Source organism: Oncorhynchus mykiss, chromosome 16, assembly GCF_057628025.1.
Source record: "Oncorhynchus mykiss isolate SJ-2025 chromosome 16, ASM5762802v1, whole genome shotgun sequence".
Classification (NCBI taxonomy): Eukaryota; Metazoa; Chordata; class Actinopteri; order Salmoniformes; family Salmonidae; genus Oncorhynchus; species Oncorhynchus mykiss.
In genome coordinates, this window is record NC_143037.1 from 3,910,928 (window position 1) to 3,930,827 (window position 19,900).

The following is a 19,900-nucleotide window of genomic DNA, read 5'->3' on the forward strand; positions in this document are numbered from 1 at the left end:
TGTAAACAATTTTTGGAAAAATGACTTGTTTCATGCACAAAGTAGATGTCCTAACCCACTTGCAAAAACTATAGTTTGTTAACAAGAAATATGTGGAGTGGTTGAAAAACGAGTTTTAATGTGTATGTCTAAGTGTATGTAAACTTCATACTTCCAATTGCATGTGCCATGTAGTAATCACGAACAAACCCTGTTTTCAATATGTGTCTCCTCAGGATTTTGTCCCTCTGTACCAAGACTTTGAGAACTTCTACACCCGTAACCTGTACATGAGAGTAAGAGACAACTGGAACAGACCTATATGCAGTCTGCCTGGCCCTGTGTTCGACGTGATGGAGAGGGTGTCCCCAGACTACAACTGGACATTCAGGTACAGGGTTGCTGATCTAGAATCAGTTTTTTTTCCACTTGTAGATAACAATGGATCTTATTACATCGGACAAGGGAGGACCTGATCCTAGATCTGAACTCCTACTCTGATACACTGTGTGTGTATATGGTCCTAGGTTCTAATTAAGGCTATGAGCAAATTCAATGAAACAATATTGATTGATATGTTTACTGTTTTGAGTTCTAATTGCTTATCGTGTTATGTTGTAGGTTGGGTTCCCACTATTACTGTATAGACGATGTCATCAACGTGGGTTTAACCTCTGTCTGTCTGTGTGTGTTCAGTTTAACAGGGAAGACCATAGACGATGTCATCAACGTGGGTTTAACGTCTGTCTGTCTGTCTGCCTGTCTGTCTGTCTGTCTGTCTGTCTGTCTGTCTGTCTGTCTGTCTGTCTGTGTGTGTGTTTTCAGTCTAACAGGGAAGACCATAGACGATGTCATCAACGTGGGTTTAATGTCTGTCTGTATGTCTGTATGTCTGTCTGTGTGTTCAGTTTAACAGGGAAGACCATAGACAATGTCATCAACGTGGGCTTAACGTCTGTCTGTATGTCTGTCTGTGTGTTTTCAGTTTAACAGGGAAGACCATAGACAATGTCATCAACATGGGTTCCTATAACTACCTGGGTTTCGCTGAGAACGACGGTGATTTCCTGAAAACTGTGGCAGACAGAACCCAGCAGTATGGTCTCGGGGTCTGCAGCACTCGACAGGAAATGGGTGAGCAGTGTGTGTGAGTGAGTGTGTGTGTGTGTGTGTGTGTGTGTGTGTGTGTGAGTGACAGGTGTGGAAGGTTGGGGCTGAGAAGGAGGGGTGTGTGTGTGTGTGTGTGTGTGTGTGTGTGTGTGTGTGTGTGTGTGTGTGTGTGTGTGTGTGTGTGTGTGTGTGTGTGTGTGGGTGGGTGTGTGTGGGTGGGTGGGTGGGTGTGTGTGTGGTAAACGTGTGTTTTTTGGGTCAACTGTAAAGCTAGCCACTCTTTTTTTTCCCCACTCGGTTTGAAATAGGTCAGAACTGAACTGGTCTGCGTCCCTAATTGCGTCTTGGCTGTGTCTCGAATTGCACACTATTATGCATTAATAGTGCACTACTTTAGGGCTTTAGTCAAATGTAGTGCACTTTGTAGGCAATAGGGTTTCATCTGGGATGTTCCCTAACAATGTTTGTACCATGTTGTGTTGCTGCCATGTTGTGTTGCTGCCATGTTGTGCTGCTACCATGTTGTGTTGCTGCCATGTTGTGTTGCTACCATGTTGTGTTGCTACCATGTTGTTGTTGTGCTGCTACCATGTTGTGTTGCTGCCATGTTGTGTTGCTGCCATGTTGTGTTGCTACCATGTTGTGTTGCTACCATGTTGTGTTGCTGCCATGTTGTGTTGCTACCATGTTGTTGTTGTGCTGCTACCATGTTGTGCTGCTGCCATGTTGTGTTGCTGCCATGTTGTTGTTGTGCTGCTACCATGTTGTGTTGCTACCATGTTGTGTTGCTGCCATGTTGTGTTGCTACCATGTTGTTGTTGTGCTGCTACCATGTTGTGTTGCTACCATGTTGTGTTGCTGCCATGTTGTGTTGCTACCATGTTGTGTTGCTGCCATGTTGTGTTGCTACCATGTTGTTGTTGTGCTGCTGCCCTGTTGTGCTGCTGCCATGTTGTGTTGCTGCCATGTTGTTGTTGTGCTGCTACCATGTTGTGTTGCTACCATGTTGTGTTGCTGCCATGTTGTGTTGCTACCATGTTGTGTTGCTGCCATGTTGTGTTGCTACCATATTGTGCTGCTGCCATGTTGTGTTGCTGCCATGTTGTGTTGCTACCATGTTGTGTTGCTACCATGTTGTGTTGCTACCATGTTGTGTTGCTACCATGTTGTGCTGCTGCCATGTTGTGTTGCTGACATGTTGTGTTGCTGCCATGTTGTGTTGCTACCATGTTGTGTTTTCATGTGTTGTCTGAGGTCTCTCTATGTAGTGTTGTGGTGTCTCTCTCTATGTAGTGTTGTAGTGTCTCTCTCTATAGTGTTGTGGTGTCTCTCTCTTTATGTAGTGTTGTGGTGTCTCTCTTTATGTAGTGTTGTGGTGTCTCTCTTTATGTAGTGTTGTGGTGTCTTTATGTAGTGTTGTGGTGTCTCTCTATGTAGTGTTGTGGTGTCTCTCTATGTAGTGTTGTGGTGTCTCTCTCTATGTAGTGTTGTGGTGTCTCTCTATGTAGTGTTGTGGTGTCTCTCTTTATGTAGTGTTGTGGTGTCTCTCTTTATGTAGTGTTGTGGTGTCTCTCTTTATGTAGTGTTGTGGTGTCTCTCTTTATGTAGTGTTGTGGTGTCTTTATGTAGTGTTGTGGTGTCTCTCTATGTAGTGTTGTGGTGTCTCTCTATGTAGTGTTGTGGTGTCTCTCTCTTTATGTAGTGCTGTGGTGTCTCTCTCTTTATGTAGTGTTGTGGTGTCTCTCTTTATGTAGTGTTGTGGTGTCTCTCTTTATGTAGTGTTGTGTTGTCTCTCTCTATGTAGTGTTGTGTTGTCTCTCTCTATGTAGTGTTGTGTTGTCTCTCTCTATGTAGTGTTGTGGCGTCTCTATGTAGTGTTGTGTTGTCTCTCTCTATGTAGTGTTGTGTTGTCTCTCTCTATGTAGTGTTGTGTTGTCTCTCTCTATGTAGTGTTGTGTTGTCTCTCTCTATGTAGTGTTGTGGTGTCTCTCTATGTAGTGTTGTGTTGTCTCTCTCTATGTAATGTTGTGGTGTCTCTCTATGTAGTGTTGTGGTGTCTCTCTATGTAGTGTTGTTGTCTCTCTCTATGTAGTGTTGTGGTGTCTCTCTATGTAGTGTTGTGGTGTCTCTCTCTATGTAGTGTTGTGTTGTCTCTCTATGTAGTGTTGTGGTGTCTCTCTCTATGTAGTGTTGTGGTGTCTCTCTATGTAGTGTTGTGTTGTCTCTCTCTATATAGTGTTGTGGTGTCTCTCTATGTAGTGTTGTGGTGTCTCTCTATGTAGTGTTGTGGTGTCTCTCTATGTAGTGTTGTGGTGTCTCTCTATGTAGTGTTGTGTTGTCTCTCTCTATGTAGTGTTGTGGTGTCTCTCTATGTAGTGTTGTGGTGTCTCTCTCTATGTAGTGTTGTGGTGTCTCTCTATGTAGTGTTGTGGTTACTCTCTCTATGTAGTGTTGTGGTGTCTCTCTATGTAGTGTTGTGGTGTCTCTCTATGTAGTGTTGTGGTGTCTCTCTATGTAGTGTTGTGGTGTCTCTCTCTATGTAGTGTTGTGGTGTCTCTCTTTTTATGTAGTGCTGTGGTGTCTCTCTATGTAGTGTTGTGGTGTCTCTCTCTTTATGTAGTGTTGTGGTGTCTCTCTTTATGTAGTGTTGTGCTGCCTCTCTTTATGTAGTGTTGTGGTGTCTTTATGTAGTGTTGTGGTGTCTCCCTATGTAGTGTTGTGGTGTCTCTCTATGTAGTGTTGTGGTGTCTCTCTATGTAGTGTTGTGGTGTCTCTCTCTATGTAGTGTTGTGGTGTCTCTCTATGTAGTGTTGTGGTGTCTCTCTATGTAGTGTTGTGGTGTCTCTCTTTATGTAGTGTTGTGGTGTCTCTCTTTATGTAGTGTTGTGGTGTCTCTCTGTAGTGTTGTGGTGTCTCTCTCTTTATGTAGTGTTGTGGTGTCTCTCTTTATGTAGTGTTGTGGTGTCTCTCTTTATGTAGTGTTGTGGTGTCTCTCTATGTAGTGTTGTGGTGTCTCTCTATGTAGTGTTGTGTTGTCTCTCTCTATGTAATGTTGTGGTGTCTCTCTCTATGTAGTGTTGTGTTGTCTCTCTCTATGTAGTGTTGTGTTGTCTCTCTCTATGTAGTGTTGTGTTGTCTCTCTCTATGTAGTGTTGTGTTGTCTCTCTCTATGTAGTGTTGTGTTGTCTCTCTCTATGTAGTGTTGTGTTGTCTCTCTCTATGTAGTGTTGTGGTGTCTCTCTATGTAGTGTTGTGTTGTCTCTCTCTATGTAGTGTTGTGTTGTCTCTCTCTATGTAGTGTTGTGTTGTCTCTCTCTATGTAGTGTTGTGGTGTCTCTCTATGTAGTGTTGTGGTGTCTCTCTATGTAGTGTTGTGTTGTCTCTCTCTATGTAGTGTTGTGGTGTCTCTCTATGTAGTGTTGTGGTGTCTCTCTCTATGTAGTGTTGTGGTGTCTCTCTATGTAGTGTTGTGGTTACTCTCTCTATGTAGTGTTGTGGTGTCTCTCTATGTAGTGTTGTGGTGTCTCTCTATGTAGTGTTGTGGTGTCTCTCTATGTAGTGTTGTGGTGTCTCTCTCTATGTAGTGTTGTGGTGTCTCTCTTTTTATGTAGTGCTGTGGTGTCTCTCTATGTAGTGTTGTGGTGTCTCTCTCTTTATGTAGTGTTGTGGTGTCTCTCTTTATGTAGTGTTGTGCTGCCTCTCTTTATGTAGTGTTGTGGTGTCTTTATGTAGTGTTGTGGTGTCTCCCTATGTAGTGTTGTGGTGTCTCTCTATGTAGTGTTGTGGTGTCTCTCTATGTAGTGTTGTGGTGTCTCTCTCTATGTAGTGTTGTGGTGTCTCTCTATGTGGTGTTGTGGTGTCTCTCTATGTAGTGTTGTGGTGTCTCTCTTTATGTAGTGTTGTGGTGTCTCTCTTTATGTAGTGTTGTGGTGTCTCTCTGTAGTGTTGTGGTGTCTCTCTCTTTATGTAGTGTTGTGGTGTCTCTCTTTATGTAGTGTTGTGGTGTCTCTCTTTATGTAGTGTTGTGGTGTCTCTCTATGTAGTGTTGTGGTGTCTCTCTATGTAGTGTTGTGGTGTCTCTCTATGTAGTGTTGTGTTGTCTCTCTCTATGTAGTGTTGTGTTGTCTCTCTCTATGTAGTGTTGTGTTGTCTCTCTCTATGTAGTGTTGTGTTGTCTCTCTCTATGTAGTGTTGTGTTGTCTCTCTCTATGTAGTGTTGTGTTGTCTCTCTCTATGTAGTGTTGTGTTGTCTCTCTCTATGTAGTGTTGTGGTGTCTCTCTATGTAGTGTTGTGTTGTCTCTCTCTATGTAGTGTTGTGTTGTCTCTCTCTATGTAGTGTTGTGTTGTCTCTCTCTATGTAGTGTTGTGGTGTCTCTCTATGTAGTGTTGTGGTGTCTCTCTATGTAGTGTTGTGTTGTCTCTCTCTATGTAGTGTTGTGGTGTCTCTCTATGTAGTGTTGTGGTGTCTCTCTATGTAGTGTTGTGTTGTCTCGCTCTATGTAGTGTTGTGGTGTCTCTCTATGTAGTGTTGTGGTGTCTCTCTCTATGTAGTGTTGTGGTGTCTCTCTATGTAGTGTTGTGGTGTCTCTCTCTATGTAGTGTTGTGTTGTCTCTCTATGTAGTGTTGTGGTGTCTCTCTCTATGTAGTGTTGTGGTGTCTCTCTATGTAGTGTTGTGTTGTCTCTCTCTATGTAGTCTTGTGTTGTCTCTCTCTATGTAGTGTTGTGGTGTCTCTCTATGTAGTATTGTGGTGTCTCTCTATATAGTGTTGTGGTGTCTCTCTATGTAGTGTTGTGTTGTCTCTCTCTATGTAGTGTTGTGTTGTCTCTCTATGTAGTGTTGTGGTGTCTCTCTCTATGTAGTGTTGTGGTGTCTCTCTATGTAGTGTTGTGGTGTCTCTCTCTATGTAGTGTTGTGGTGTCTCTCTATGTAGTGTTGTGGTGTCTCTCTATGTAGTGTTGTGGTGTCTCTCTATGTAGTGTTGTGTTGTCTCTCTCTATGTAGTGTTGTGGTGTCTCTCTATGTAGTGTTGTGGTGTCTTTCTATGCAGTGTTGTGGTGTCTCTCTATGTAGTGTTGTGTTGTCTCTCTCTATGTAGTTTTGTGGTGTCTCTCTATGTAGTGTTGTGGTGTCTCTCTCTATGTAGTGTTGTGGTGTCTCTCTATGTAGTGTTGTGGTGTCTCTCTCTATGTAGTGTTGTGGTGTCTCTCTATGTAGTGTTGTGGTGTCTCTCTATGTAGTGTTGTGGTGTCTCTCTATTCAGTGTTGTGGTGTCTCTCTATGTAGTGTTGTGGTGTCTCTCTCTTTATGTAGTGTTGTGGTGTCTCTCTATGTAGTGTTGTGGTGTCTCTCTATGTAGTGTTGTGGTGTCTCTCTCTTTATGTAGTGTTGTGGTGTCTCTCTTTATGTAGTGTTGTGGTGTCTCTCTTTATGTAGTGTTGTGGTGTCTTTATGTAGTGTTGTGTTGTCTCTCTCTATGTAGTGTTGTGGTGTCTCTCTATGTAGTGTTGTGGTGTCTCTCTATGTAGTGTTGTGGTGTCTCTCTCTATGTAGTGTTTTGGTGTCTCTCTATGTAGTGTTGTGGTGTCTCTCTCTTTATGTAGTGTTGTGGTGTCTCTCTCTATGTAGTGTTGTTGTGTCTCTCTATGTAGTGTTGTGGTGTCTATTTTTATGTAGTGTTGTGGTGTCTCTCTTTATGTAGTGTTGTGGTGTCTCTCTATGTAGTGTTGTGGTGTCTCTCTTTATGTAGTGTTGTGGTGTCTCTCTTTATGTAGTGTTGTGTTGTCTCTCTATGTAGTGTTGTGGTGTCTCTCTCTATGTAGTGTTTTGGTGTCTCTCTATGTAGTGTTGTGGTGTCTATTTTTATGTAGTGTTGTGGTGTCTCTCTTTATGTAGTGTTGTGGTGTCTCTCTATGTAGTGTTGTGGTGTCTCTCTCTATGTAGTGTTTTGGTGTCTCTCTATGTAGTGTTGTGGTGTCTCTCTCTTTATGTAGTGTTGTGGTGTCTCTCTCTATGTAGTGTTGTTGTGTCTCTCTATGTAGTGTTGTGGTGTCTCTCTCTTTATGTAGTGTTGTGGTGTCTATCTCTATGTAGTGTTGTGGTGTCTCTCTATGTAGTGTTGTGGTGTCTCTCTCTATGTAGTGTTGTTGTGTCTCTCTATGTAGTGTTGTGTTGTCTCTCTTTATGTAGTGTTGTGGTGTCTTTCTCTATGTAGTGTTGTGGTGTCTCTCTCTATGTAGTGTTGTGGTGTCTCTCTATGTAGTGTTGTGGTGTCTCTCTCTATGTAGTGTTGTGGTGTCTCTCTATGTAGTGTTGTGGTGTCTCTCTCTATGTAGTGTTGTGGTGTCTCTCTTTATGTAGTGTTGTGGTGTCTCTCTTTATGTAGTGTTGTGTTGTCTCTCTATATGTAGTGTTGTGGTGTCTCTCTTTATGTAGTGTTGTGGGGTCTCTCTTTATGTAGTGTTGTGGTGTCTATTTTTATGTAGTGTTGTGGTGTCTCTCTCTATGTAGTGTTGTGTTGTCTCTCTCTATGTAGTGTTGTGGTGTCTCTCTATGTAGTGTTGTGGTGTCTTTCTATGCAGTGTTGTGGTGTCTCTCTATGTAGTGTTGTGTTGTCTCTCTCTATGTAGTTTTGTGGTGTCTCTCTATGTAGTGTTGTGGTGTCTCTCTCTATGTAGTGTTGTGGTGTCTCTCTATGTAGTGTTGTGGTGTCTCTCTCTATGTAGTGTTGTGGTGTCTCTCTATGTAGTGTTGTGGTGTCTCTCTATGTAGTGTTGTGGTGTCTCTCTATGTGGTGTTGTGGTGTCTCTCTATGTAGTGTTGTGGTGTCTCTCTCTTTATGTAGTGTTGTGGTGTCTCTCTATGTAGTGTTGTGGTGTCTCTCTATGTAGTGTTGTGGTGTCTCTCTCTTTATGTAGTGTTGTGGTGTCTCTCTTTATGTAGTGTTGTGGTGTCTCTCTTTATGTAGTGTTGTGGTGTCTTTATGTAGTGTTGTGTTGTCTCTCTCTATGTAGTGTTGTGGTGTCTCTCTATGTAGTGTTGTGGTGTCTCTCTATGTAGTGTTGTGGTGTCTCTCTCTATGTAGTGTTTTGGTGTCTCTCTATGTAGTGTTGTGGTGTCTCTCTCTTTATGTAGTGTTGTGGTGTCTCTCTCTATGTAGTGTTGTTGTGTCTCTCTATGTAGTGTTGTGGTGTCTATTTTTATGTAGTGTTGTGGTGTCTCTCTTTATGTAGTGTTGTGGTGTCTCTCTATGTAGTGTTGTGGTGTCTCTCTTTATGTAGTGTTGTGGTGTCTCTCTTTATGTAGTGTTGTGTTGTCTCTCTATGTAGTGTTGTGGTGTCTCTCTCTATGTAGTGTTTTGGTGTCCCTCTATGTAGTGTTGTGGTGTCTATTTTTATGTAGTGTTGTGGTGTCTCTCTTTATGTAGTGTTGTGGTGTCTCTCTATGTAGTGTTGTGGTGTCTCTCTCTATGTAGTGTTTTGGTGTCTCTCTATGTAGTGTTGTGGTGTCTCTCTCTTTATGTAGTGTTGTGGTGTCTCTCTCTATGTAGTGTTGTTGTGTCTCTCTATGTAGTGTTGTGGTGTCTCTCTCTTTATGTAGTGTTGTGGTGTCTCTCTCTATGTAGTGTTGTGGTGTCTCTCTATGTAGTGTTGTGGTGTCTCTCTCTATGTAGTGTTGTTGTGTCTCTCTATGTAGTGTTGTGTTGTCTCTCTTTATGTAGTGTTGTGGTGTCTTTCTCTATGTTGTGTTGTGGTGTCTCTCTCTATGTAGTGTTGTGGTGTCTCTCTATGTAGTGTTGTGGTGTCTCTCTCTATGTAGTGTTGTGGTGTCTCTCTATGTAGTGTTGTGGTGTCTCTCTCTATGTAGTGTTGTGGTGTCTCTCTTTATGTAGTGTTGTGGTGTCTCTCTTTATGTAGTGTTGTGTTGTCTCTCTATATGTAGTGTTGTGGTGTCTCTCTTTATGTAGTGTTGTGGGGTCTCTCTTTATGTAGTGTTGTGGTGTCTCTCTTTATGTAGTGTTGTGGTGTCTCTCTATATGTAGTGTTGTGGTGTCTCTCTTTATGTAGTGTTGTGGTGTCTCTCTATATGTAGTGTTGTGGTGTCTCTCTATATGTAGTGTTGTGGTGTCTCTTTATGTAGTGTTGTGGTGTCTCTCTTGTAGTGATGTGTGTTTTATCCTATTTAAGAAATAAAAAAATGTTTTTTTTATTATTACAGTTTTTTTCGATTGCTAAACGACAGTGGGCACAACTGGAGTCACATGTGCAAAACTCTAACTGCAGTCTGCACTACCAACAGTCACCTGAGCTAAACAGTTCACATCACCTGCAAAACTCATTCCAAGCAACACAACTCTGAACACATGGCTCAAAACACGCTCAGTGCAGCCAAACACTATGCACAACCCTCACTGAGATAACACACACTGTCACTCAGAACACACTGAGAGTAAAAACACTAGCATCAAACACCAATACAGAAAATACGAACTTTTCATCTTTACAGTTTGAACAATTTCAGACTTCATACAAAGTAATATTTTCTTCAAAGAAAAGAGTGACATTCTTTCACATGATTTATTACAATTTTTAGAACATAACAATTCTTTAAGGTAAATGAAAATTAGCAGTTTGCTTCAATAGTCTGTAGTAATTTACGGAATTACAGTAATGAGAAAAAAAAGGTAGAAACTAAAAGTACATACTGTAATTCGAACAAATAATTGAGGGGCTAATCCTGCCTCTCTCTAGCATCAGGCCACAGGTTTTCTTCAACATCACATCTAATGTTTTCTCTTGCCATGCACCTGGGGAAGAACCTTCTGGAGTGCCTTATCCATCCCTGTCAGTCCTCTGGACTCGTGTCCTCACATCCGGCACGCATGGCTTCCAAAAGAGACATTTGGTCATGTGGGTGGTGACCAAACACTTTCCACCTCCAGGCAGAGAAAAACTCCTCTATTGGGTTGAGGAAGGGTGAATATGCAGGCAGGTACAAAACCATAAATCTGTGATGTGCTGCAAACCAATCTGTGACAGCTGCAGAGTGGTGAAAAGCAACGTTATCGCAAACTATGACAAAAACTTGGGGGTTTCTTACTGGCTCCCCCTGTTCTGCTGGCTCTAGCTGAGCATAGAGCTGTTCTAGGAAAGCTATAAGCCTTTCTGTGTTGTATGGGCCAATGAGTGGTGTGTTAAGAAGCAAACCATCATTGGCCATTGCAGCACACATGGTGATATTTCCCCCCCTTTGACCTGGAACCTCCACAGTGGCCCTTTGACCTATAACATTCCTTCCTCTGCGCCGTGTTTTGGCAAGGTTAAATTCAGCTCCATCGATAAATACAAATGAATGTGGTCTTTCCAGTGCTTCCACCTCCATTACTCTCTGAAAAACAGTAAGTCCACAGTTTTACTGTAGAAATGCTAGTGTTTTTTTTTTACTGTAAATATTTTGTATAGCTGTGTACGTAACCTCAGACGTCTTACCTGGACATATTGGTATCTTTGCTCTTTTACCCGTTCACTGTTTCTCTCGAACGGTACAGTGTATAACTGTTTCATTGTAACTTGGTGTTTCTTTAGGACTCGAGCAATAGTTGTTTTCCTGACAGAATTAACATTTTCAAATATATCATTATCAGCCAGCACTCTATCTTGAATCTCCCGCAGTTTTATTGCATTGTTGACAACAACCATGTCAACAATAGCATTTTCCTGCCCATCTGAAAATATTTTCCCTCTTCCCCCTGTTGGGGGCAGCCTTTGGGTCCTGTTGTAAAAATATATTTTACAGTCAAACTTACTGTAATATATATCTCTGTAAATATTCTATAATTGCAATACAAAATAGATTCCTGTAATGTTTTCATTTACTGTAAGGATGTAACTCTCACCTGTTTGCATGATGGAAAATTCGCATTACAGATGCCACTGTGGATCTTTGCAGATTGGGTTGCACCCTCAACCCTGTCTCTCTCAATGAGAGACCATGGTTCACGACATGGTCTATAAGTGTAGCCCTTATTTCATCTGAAATAACAGCTCTTTGTCTTCTTTGTCTTCCTCCACGCATCCGCCCTCTCCCTGCCACCCTTCTCCCTCCACGAACCCATCTTCCTTGTTCCATTTCCAAAATGAGTCTTTCTGAGCTCTACCTACAGTATATATACTGTAATATGTGTGTGTGTTCACTAACAAGTCTAAAACAAGACACCTGCTTAGCCTTTCAGCTGAAATTGCAATCAGCAGTGTTTGAAAGGCACAAGGCTGAAGTCTATTCCGTTTTGAATGTGTGGTTCACAGTTTTGACAGCAGTGTGTTAGCATTTGAACAAAGTGCTGTAAATCCACAGTGTTGTGCAGGTTGTGGTTAAAGTCATGGGATAAGTGTGTAGAGTTTTGAAAACTGTGTTCAAGCAATGAAAAACGAACTAGTGTTTGGTCCACATGAACTGCTGCTGTGCAGACTGTAGTTAGAGTTTTGCACATGTGACTCCAGTTGTGTCCACTGTCGTTTAGCAATCGAAAAAAACTGTAATCCCAAGCCCCCGTCCCCGCAGGAGGCCTTTTGGTAGGCCGTCATTGTAAACTGACTTTCCTAGTTAAAAAATAAATACAACATTGTGTAGAAAAGGTATTTCCATTTGGGACGTAGTCCCAGTTTGTGTGTTTTGTGGGGAGCACTGAAGCACTAGTAGTGTCCACTTGACATGAGCCACTCCTTCACACGGTATCAGTCTTATCTATAGAGTATCTAGTCTTCTATTGTTGCCATATAAAAAAAAATCCTCCGCCATATATACGTATATGTGAAGTCCAATAGTATTGAATTACTCTAACTTTTACAGGGCCAGTTCTTTGTTAATACCTGTAGGTTTACGAGCGGTATAAATTCCTCTCTTCTATAACCTACCACTTACATAAGATTCTGTGACCTACAGGGCATTCGGGAAAGATTTCAGACCCTTTGACTTTTTCCCACATTTTTTGTTACGTTACAGCCTTATTCTACAATGGATTCAATAAAAACATTTACTGTACCCTATAATGACATCACAATACCCCATAATGACATCACAATACCCCATAATGACATCACAATACCCCATAATGACATTTTTGTTACGTTACAGCCTTATTCTAAAATGTATTCAATTGTTGTTCTCCCTTCATCAATCTACACACAATACCCCATAGTGACAAAGCATTGTTTTTTTTGTTTTTTTTGTAATTTTTTTTTTTTTTTACATTTACAGTATTCAGACACTTTAATGAGTACTTTGTTGAAGCATCTTTGGCAGCGATTACAGCCTCGAATCAAATAAAAAACAATAAATTGTACCGGTACAGAGTCAATGTGGAGGCTATATACAGGGTGTTACGGTACAGAGTCAATGTGGAGGCTATATACAGGGTATTACGGTACAGAGTCAATGTGGAGGCTATATACAGGGTATTACGGTACAGAGTCAATGTGGAGGCTATATACAGGGTATTACGGTACAGAGTCAATGTGGAGGCTGTATACAGGGTATTACGGTACAGAGTCAATGTGGAGGTTATATACAGGGTGTTACGGTACAGAGTCAATGTGAAGGTTATATACAGGGTATTACGGTACAGAGTCAATGTGGAGGCTATATACAGGGTATTACGGTACAGAGTCAATGTGGAGGCTATATACAGGGTATTACGGTACAGAGTCAATGTGGAGGCTATATACAGGGTATTACGGTACAGAGTCAATGTGGAGGTTATATACAGGGTGTTACGGTACAGAGTCAATGTGGAGGTTATATACAGGGTGTTACGGTACAGAGTCAATGTGGAGGCTATATACAGGGTGTTACGGTACAGAGTCAATGTGGAGGTTATATACAGGGTGTTACGGTACAGAGTCAATGTGGAGGTTATATACAGGGTGTTACGGTACAGAGTCAATGTGGAGGCTATATACAGGGTGTTACGGTGCAGAGTCAATGTGGAGGTTATATACAGGGTGTTACGGTACAGAGTCAATGTGGAGGCTATATACAGGGGGTACCAGTACAGAGTCAATGTGGAGGCTATATACAGGGGGTACCGGTACAGAGTCAATGTGGAGGCTATATACAGGGGGTACCGGTACAGAGTCAATGTGGAGGCTATATACAGGGTGTTATGGTACAGAGTCAATGTGGAGGCTATATACAGGGTGTTACGGTACAGAGTCCATGTGGAGTAAATATTGTAAATAGTCTGGGTCAATTTGATTAGCTGTCCAGGAGTCTTATGGCTTGTGGGTAGAAGCTGCTTAAAAGCCTCTTGGACCTAGACTTGGTGCTCCGGTACTGCTTGCCGTGCGGTGGCAGAGAGCACAGTCTATGACTAGGGTTGCTGGAGTCTTTGTAGGGCCTTCCTCTGACACCGCCTGGAATAGAGGTCCTGGATGGCAGGAAGCTTGGCACCAATGATGTACTGGGACCTACACACTACCTTCTGTAGCGCCTTGCGGTTGTAGGCCAGGCAGTTGCCATACCAGGCAGCGATGCAACCCAGCAGGATGCTCTCAATGGTGCAGCTGTAGAACTTTTTGAGGATCTGGGGACCCATGACACATTTTTTCAGTCTCCTGAGGTGCGAATAGGTTTTGTTCTGCCCTCTTCACAACTGTCTTGGTGTGCTTGGACCATGTTAGTTTGTTGGTGATGTGGACGCCAAGGAACTTGAAGCTCTCAACCTGCTCCACTACAGTCCCGTTGGTCGTGCTTGGTCCTCCTTTTCCTTTAGTCCACAATCATCTGTCTTGATCAAGTTGAGGGAGAGGTTGCTGTCCTTGCTCCACACAGTCAGGTCTCTGACCTCCCTACAGGCTGTCTCATCCCTGCAAACTACAAGCAAGTTTTCTTGGGTATGATGCTACAAGCTTGGCACACCTGTATTTGGGGAGTTTCTCCCATTCTTCTCTGCAGATCCTCTCAAGCTCTCTCAGGTTGGATGGGGAGCCTCGATGCATAGCTATTTTCAGGTCTCTCCAGATATGTTTGATCAGGTTCAAGTCCGGACTCTGGCTGGGCAATTCAAGGATATTCAGAGGCTTGTCCCGAAGCCACACCTGCGTTGTCTTGGCTGTGTGCTTAGGGTCATTGTCCTGTTGGAAGGTGAACCTTCGCCCCAGTCTGAGGTCCTGAGTGCTCTGAAGCAGGTTTTCATCAAGGATCTCTCTGTACTTTGCTCCGTTCATCTTTCCCTCAATCCTGACTAGTCTCCCAGTCCTTGCCGCTGAAGAACTTCCACACAGCATGATGCTGCCACCACCATGCTTCACCGTATGGATGGTGCCAGGTTTCTTCCAGATGTGATGCTTGGCATTCAGGCCAAAGAAAATAGTTCAATCTTGGTTTCATCAGACCAGAGACTCTTGTTTCACATGTTCTGAGAGTCTTTAGGTGCCTTTTGGCCGACTCCAAGCAGGCTGTCATGGAAGCCACTCCTCAGTAGAAGGCACGTCTGACCACTCTACTATAAAGGCCTGATTGATGGAGTGCTGCAGAGACGGGAGAACCTTTCAGAAGGACAACCATCTCCAGAGGAACTCTGGAGTTCTGTCAGAATGACCATCGGGTTCTTGGTCACCTCTCTGACCAAGGCCCTTCTCCCCCAATTGCTCAGTTTGGCTGGGCGGCCAGCTCTAGGAAGAGTCCTGGTGGTTCCAAACGTCTTCCTTTTAAGAATGATGGAGGCCACTGTGTTCTTGGGGACCTTTAATGATGCAGACATTTTTTGGTACCCTTCCCCAAATCTGTGCTCTTTGGACAATTCCTTCAACTGCATGGCTTGGTTTTTGCTCTGACATGCTCTGTCAACTGTGGGACCTTATATAGACAGTTGTGTGCCTTTCCAAATCATGTCCAATCAATTTAATGTACCACAGGTGAACTCCAATCAAGTTGTAGAAACATTCCAAGGATGATCAATGGAAGCAGGATGCACCTGAGCTCAATTTCGAGTCTCATAGCAAAGGGTCTGAATTGTTATGTAAATAATAGGCACATGACAGCCCACTTGGAGTTTGTCAAAAGGCACCAAAAGACGCTCAGACCTCGAGACACAAGTTTCTCTGGTCTGATGAAACCAAGATTTAACTATTTGGACTGAATGCCGAGCGTCATGTCTGGAGGAAACTTGACACCATCCCTATGGTGAAAGACTGGGCGCACGTTCACCTTCCAATAGGACATCAATCCTAAGCACACAGCAAAGACAATGCAGGAATGGCTTCAGGACAAGTCTCTAAATGTCCTTGAGTGGCCCAGGAAGAGTAGCTGTTGTCTTGGCAGGAACTAATGGGGATTCATAATAAACCACAGGAAGAGTAGCTGCTGCCTTGGCAGGAACTAATGGGGATCCATAATAAACCCCAGGAAGAGTAGCTGCTGCCTTGGCAGGAACTAATGGGGATCCGTAATAAACCCCAGGAAGAGTAGCTGCTGCCTTGGCAGGAACTAATGGGGATCCATAATAAACCCCAGGAAGAGTAGCTGTTGCCTTGGCAGGAACTAATGGAGATCCGTAATAAACCCCAGGAAGAGTAGCTGCTGCCTTGGCAGGAACTAATGGGGATCCATAATAAACCCCAGGAAGAGTAGCTGCTGCCTTGGCAGGAACTAATGGGGATCCATAATAAACCCCAGGAAGAGTAGCTACTGCCTTGGCAGGAACTAATGGGGATCCGTAATAAACCCCAGGAAGAGTAGCTGTTGCCTTGGCAGGAACTAATGGGGATCCGTAATAAACCCCAGGAAGAGTAGCTGTTGCCTTGGCAGGAACTAATGGGGATCCATAATGAACCCCAGGAAGAATAGCTTCTGCCTTGGCAGGAACTAATGGGGATCCATAATAAACCCCAGGAAGAGTAGCTGCTGCCTTGGCAGGAACTAATGGGGATCCATAATAAACCCCAGGAAGAGTAGCTGCTGCCTTGGCAGGAACTAATGGGGATCCATAATAAACCCCAGGAAGAGTAGCTGCTGCCTTGGCAGGACCTAATGGAGATCCATAATAAACCCCAGGAAGAGTAGCTGCTACCCTGACAGGAACTAATGGGGATCCATAATAAACCCCAGGAAGAGTAGCTGCTGCCTTGGCAGGAACTAATGGGGATCCATTAAAAAACCACAGGAAGAGTAGCTGCTGCCTTGGCAGGAACTAATGGAGATCCATAATAAACCCCAGGAAGAGTAGCTGCTGCCTTGGCAGGAACTAATGGGGATCCTAAATAAATATATATACGAATTACTTACCACTTACATAAGATTATAGAATCTACAACTTACATAATATTCTATAACCTACCACTTACCTATGATGCTATAACCTACCACTTACATAAATTATTTAACCTACCACTTACCTAAGATTCTATTACCTACCACTGACGTAGGATTCTATAACCTATCACTTACATAGGATTCTATAGCCTACCACTTACATAACAGAGACTACATACTCTCTAGGTGCATAGTTCTGTGATGACAGCCAAAAGATTGACCATTAAATTGATTGTGTCCCAAATGGCACCCTATTCCCTATATGGTGCACTACTTTAGACCAGAGCCCTATGGCACCCTAGTCCCTATATAGTGCACTACTTTAGACCAGAGCCCTATGGCAACCTATTTCCTATATAGTGCACTACTTTAGACCAGAGCCCTATGGCACTCTAGTCCCTATATAGTGCACTAATTTTGACCAAGGCCCATAGGGTATAAAATTCCATTTGGGACACAGACAAGATGGGTGAGCCCTTCCAAGTCTTGCTTATTTGGAATGGAAGAGTACGTGCAACTATGGGTTCTGGTCAATGATATTGCGTCATATAGAGAATAGGGTTTCATTTGGGACACACTTGTCTTTCGTCTCATTTATCTTTTTCATCAACTTAAACAGAATCTTTAATTAACTTGGTAGCGGCTGCAACGATGAATGAATTATTTAATCTGTGTTAAATTATGTACAGTATGAAGCACACGCTTGGATCATTACCCAGGGGCCCCATCCACTGTATGTGGAGAGGAAACACTATCATGGTTGTACTGTAACATCATGAAACAGACTTAAATTAGGTCACATGGACATAACGGAGTGTTAGAGGCTAGCAGAGGGGATGTGGAGGGAAGATTCGTGTGTGTGTGTGTGTGTTGGTGAAAGCTTGGCGTTAGCAACACTAGGGACACGGGTTCAGTTCCCACTGGGGTCACGGGTTCAGTTCCTACTGGAGTCACGTATATCACATGTTTATACTCCCTGGAAGACATTCTGGATAAAAGCATCATTCTAAATTGTATGTATAAGAAGAGTTAATTGTCTGAGTTGTTTCGTCGCTCATTCTTACAGCTCTTAAACCAGTCAGGCTGTGAGAATGAACTCTAAATACCTTCCCTTAGGGCCAAAACCTGACGTAACGTAAAATCGACATCCATATTTGGTTGATATTTAATTGAGCTGTCAACAAATGTGAAAGGTATTTTTTTAAATATATTTTTTATGTTACCCCCTTTTTTTCTCCACAATTTTGATCTCATCGCTGCAACTCCCCAACGGCGTCGGGAAAGGTGAACGTCGAGTCCTCTGGAACCCGCCCAACCGTGCTTCTTAACACCTACCCGCTTAACCCGGGAAGCCAGCCGGGGACTCCTGAACACAGCCGGTTGTGATACAGCCCAGGGTTGAACCCGGTCTGTAGTGTCGCCTCGAGCTCTGCGATGCAGTGCCTTAGACCGCTGCTCCACTCGGGAGGGCCCTAACAAATGTGAATTGTACTAAAAGAAGGTAAAGACAAAAATACATCACGTTAAGGTCTTTGAATGAAGAGATGGAGAGAAAAACGGTCCAGTTTGAGTGTTTGTTGCAGCTCGTTCCAGTCGCTAGCGGCAGCGAACTGAAAAGACGAGCGACCCAGTGATGTGTGTGCTTTGGGGACCTGCAGCAGAATGTGACTGGCAGAACGGGTGTTGTATGTGGAGGATTACAAACAATAAATAACACTTATTTTTAATGAATATTACTAACAACAGATTAAACACATTTTGGCCAAAGGATCTGTGAAATAAGTTGAGGGTGTAATACAATACAATTAATCTACCATTTATGATCTTAACTCTGGGCAACATGGGCCTGGGAGGCTCACAGGGATATTGGTATCCACAGTAGTACACCAATTATTCATTTTATTAATACAATTATTTTTTAACCATACATGTACTGTACGCTTTAAAACCGCAAAGTTTTTTTCTGCCTCGTGGAAACATTTTATAGAATTGCAGGATATTATCTTTAAAGCTGCAACAACTCAACTGCAATTCACCTTCTCGTTTTACCAGCTCGCTTTGTGCTCAGTATCTTTAAAAAAAAATGATCCAAAAGTGATATTTAAGACCATCCAAAAGCTGGTTTGAGCGGTAACGCTACATTTTTACAGTGGAAACGCTGTGACGCACACCGCCCATATGAACATGGGACAAGAGAAGCCTAAGGTCCTGTTGGTGCCTGGATACTTCCTGTTTAGAAACATTTAAAAAACAACATGTTGTTTTTTTTCTCCCCATTTAATTTTATTTGATTAAAAACCAAGCATAGCCTCCTCTCCTCTTTTTTTTAATAAAAATCTGCCCCAAATCATTCACAAAGTAGACAAGACTGTGGATAAAGGGTTTGGCTCCTGAGACCGCTTGGAAATAAATCTTAATCACCAAAGCTTTATTAAAATACCAAGTTTAAGAGGAGTAAAACAATGAGCTGACATTCCCTTTTTTATCTATGAATTGAAGGCAGGACCACATTATTTTAGTCAGGCAGGACCACATTTATTTTAATCAGGCAGGACCACATTATTTTAATCAGGCAGGACCACATTATTTTAATCAGGCAGGACCACATTATTTTAATCAGGCAGGACCACGTTATTTTAATCAGGCAGGACCACGTTATTTTAATCAGGCAGGACCACGTTATTTTAGTCAGGCAGGACCACATTTATTTTAATCAGGCAGGACCACATTATTTTAGTCAGGCAGGACCACATTATTTTAATCAGGCAGGACCACATTATTTTAGTCAGGCAGGACCACGTCATTTTAATCAGGCAGGACCACATTATTTTAGTCAGGCAGGACCACATTTATTTTAATCAGGCAGGACCACATTATTTTAGTCAGGCAGGACCACATTTATTTTAATCAGGCAGGACCACATTATTTTAATCAGGCAGGACCACATTATTTTAGTCAGGCAGGACGACATTATTTTAGTCAGGCAGGACCACATTATTTTAGTCAGGCAGGACCACATTATTTTAATCAGGCAGGACCACATTATTTTAGTCAGGCAGGACGACATTATTTTAGTCAGGCAGGACCACATTATTTTAGTCAGGCAGGACCACATTATTTTAGTCAGGCAGGACCACATTTATTTTAATCAGGCAGGACCACATTATTTTAATCAGGCAGGACCACATTATTTTAATCAGGCAGGACCACATTATTTTAATCAGGCAGGACCACGTTATTTTAATCAGGCAGGACCACGTTATTTTAATCAGGCAGGACCACGTTATTTTAGTCAGGCAGGACCACATTTATTTTAATCAGGCAGGACCACATTATTTTAGTCAGGCAGGACCACATTATTTTAATCAGGCAGGACCACATTATTTTAGTCAGGCAGGACCACGTCATTTTAATCAGGCAGGACCACATTATTTTAGTCAGGCAGGACCACATTTATTTTAATCAGGCAGGACCACATTATTTTAGTCAGGCAGGACCACA

The 19,900-nt window shown here is 42.7% G+C and overlaps 1 protein-coding gene across 2 annotated transcripts in view; it reads left to right on the forward strand.

The window, feature by feature from the left end:
* sptlc3 (serine palmitoyltransferase, long chain base subunit 3) overlaps positions 1-19,900 on the forward strand; it is a 95,997-nt gene that overhangs the window by 16,510 nt on the left and 59,587 nt on the right. For both annotated transcript variants that reach the window (XM_036945981.2, XM_090201765.1), the window contains exons 3-4: positions 216-370; positions 965-1,113. In XM_036945981.2, the coding sequence (XP_036801876.2) occupies positions 216-370; positions 965-1,113 (304 nt within the window). The remainder of the gene's footprint in view (positions 1-215; positions 371-964; positions 1,114-19,900) is intronic.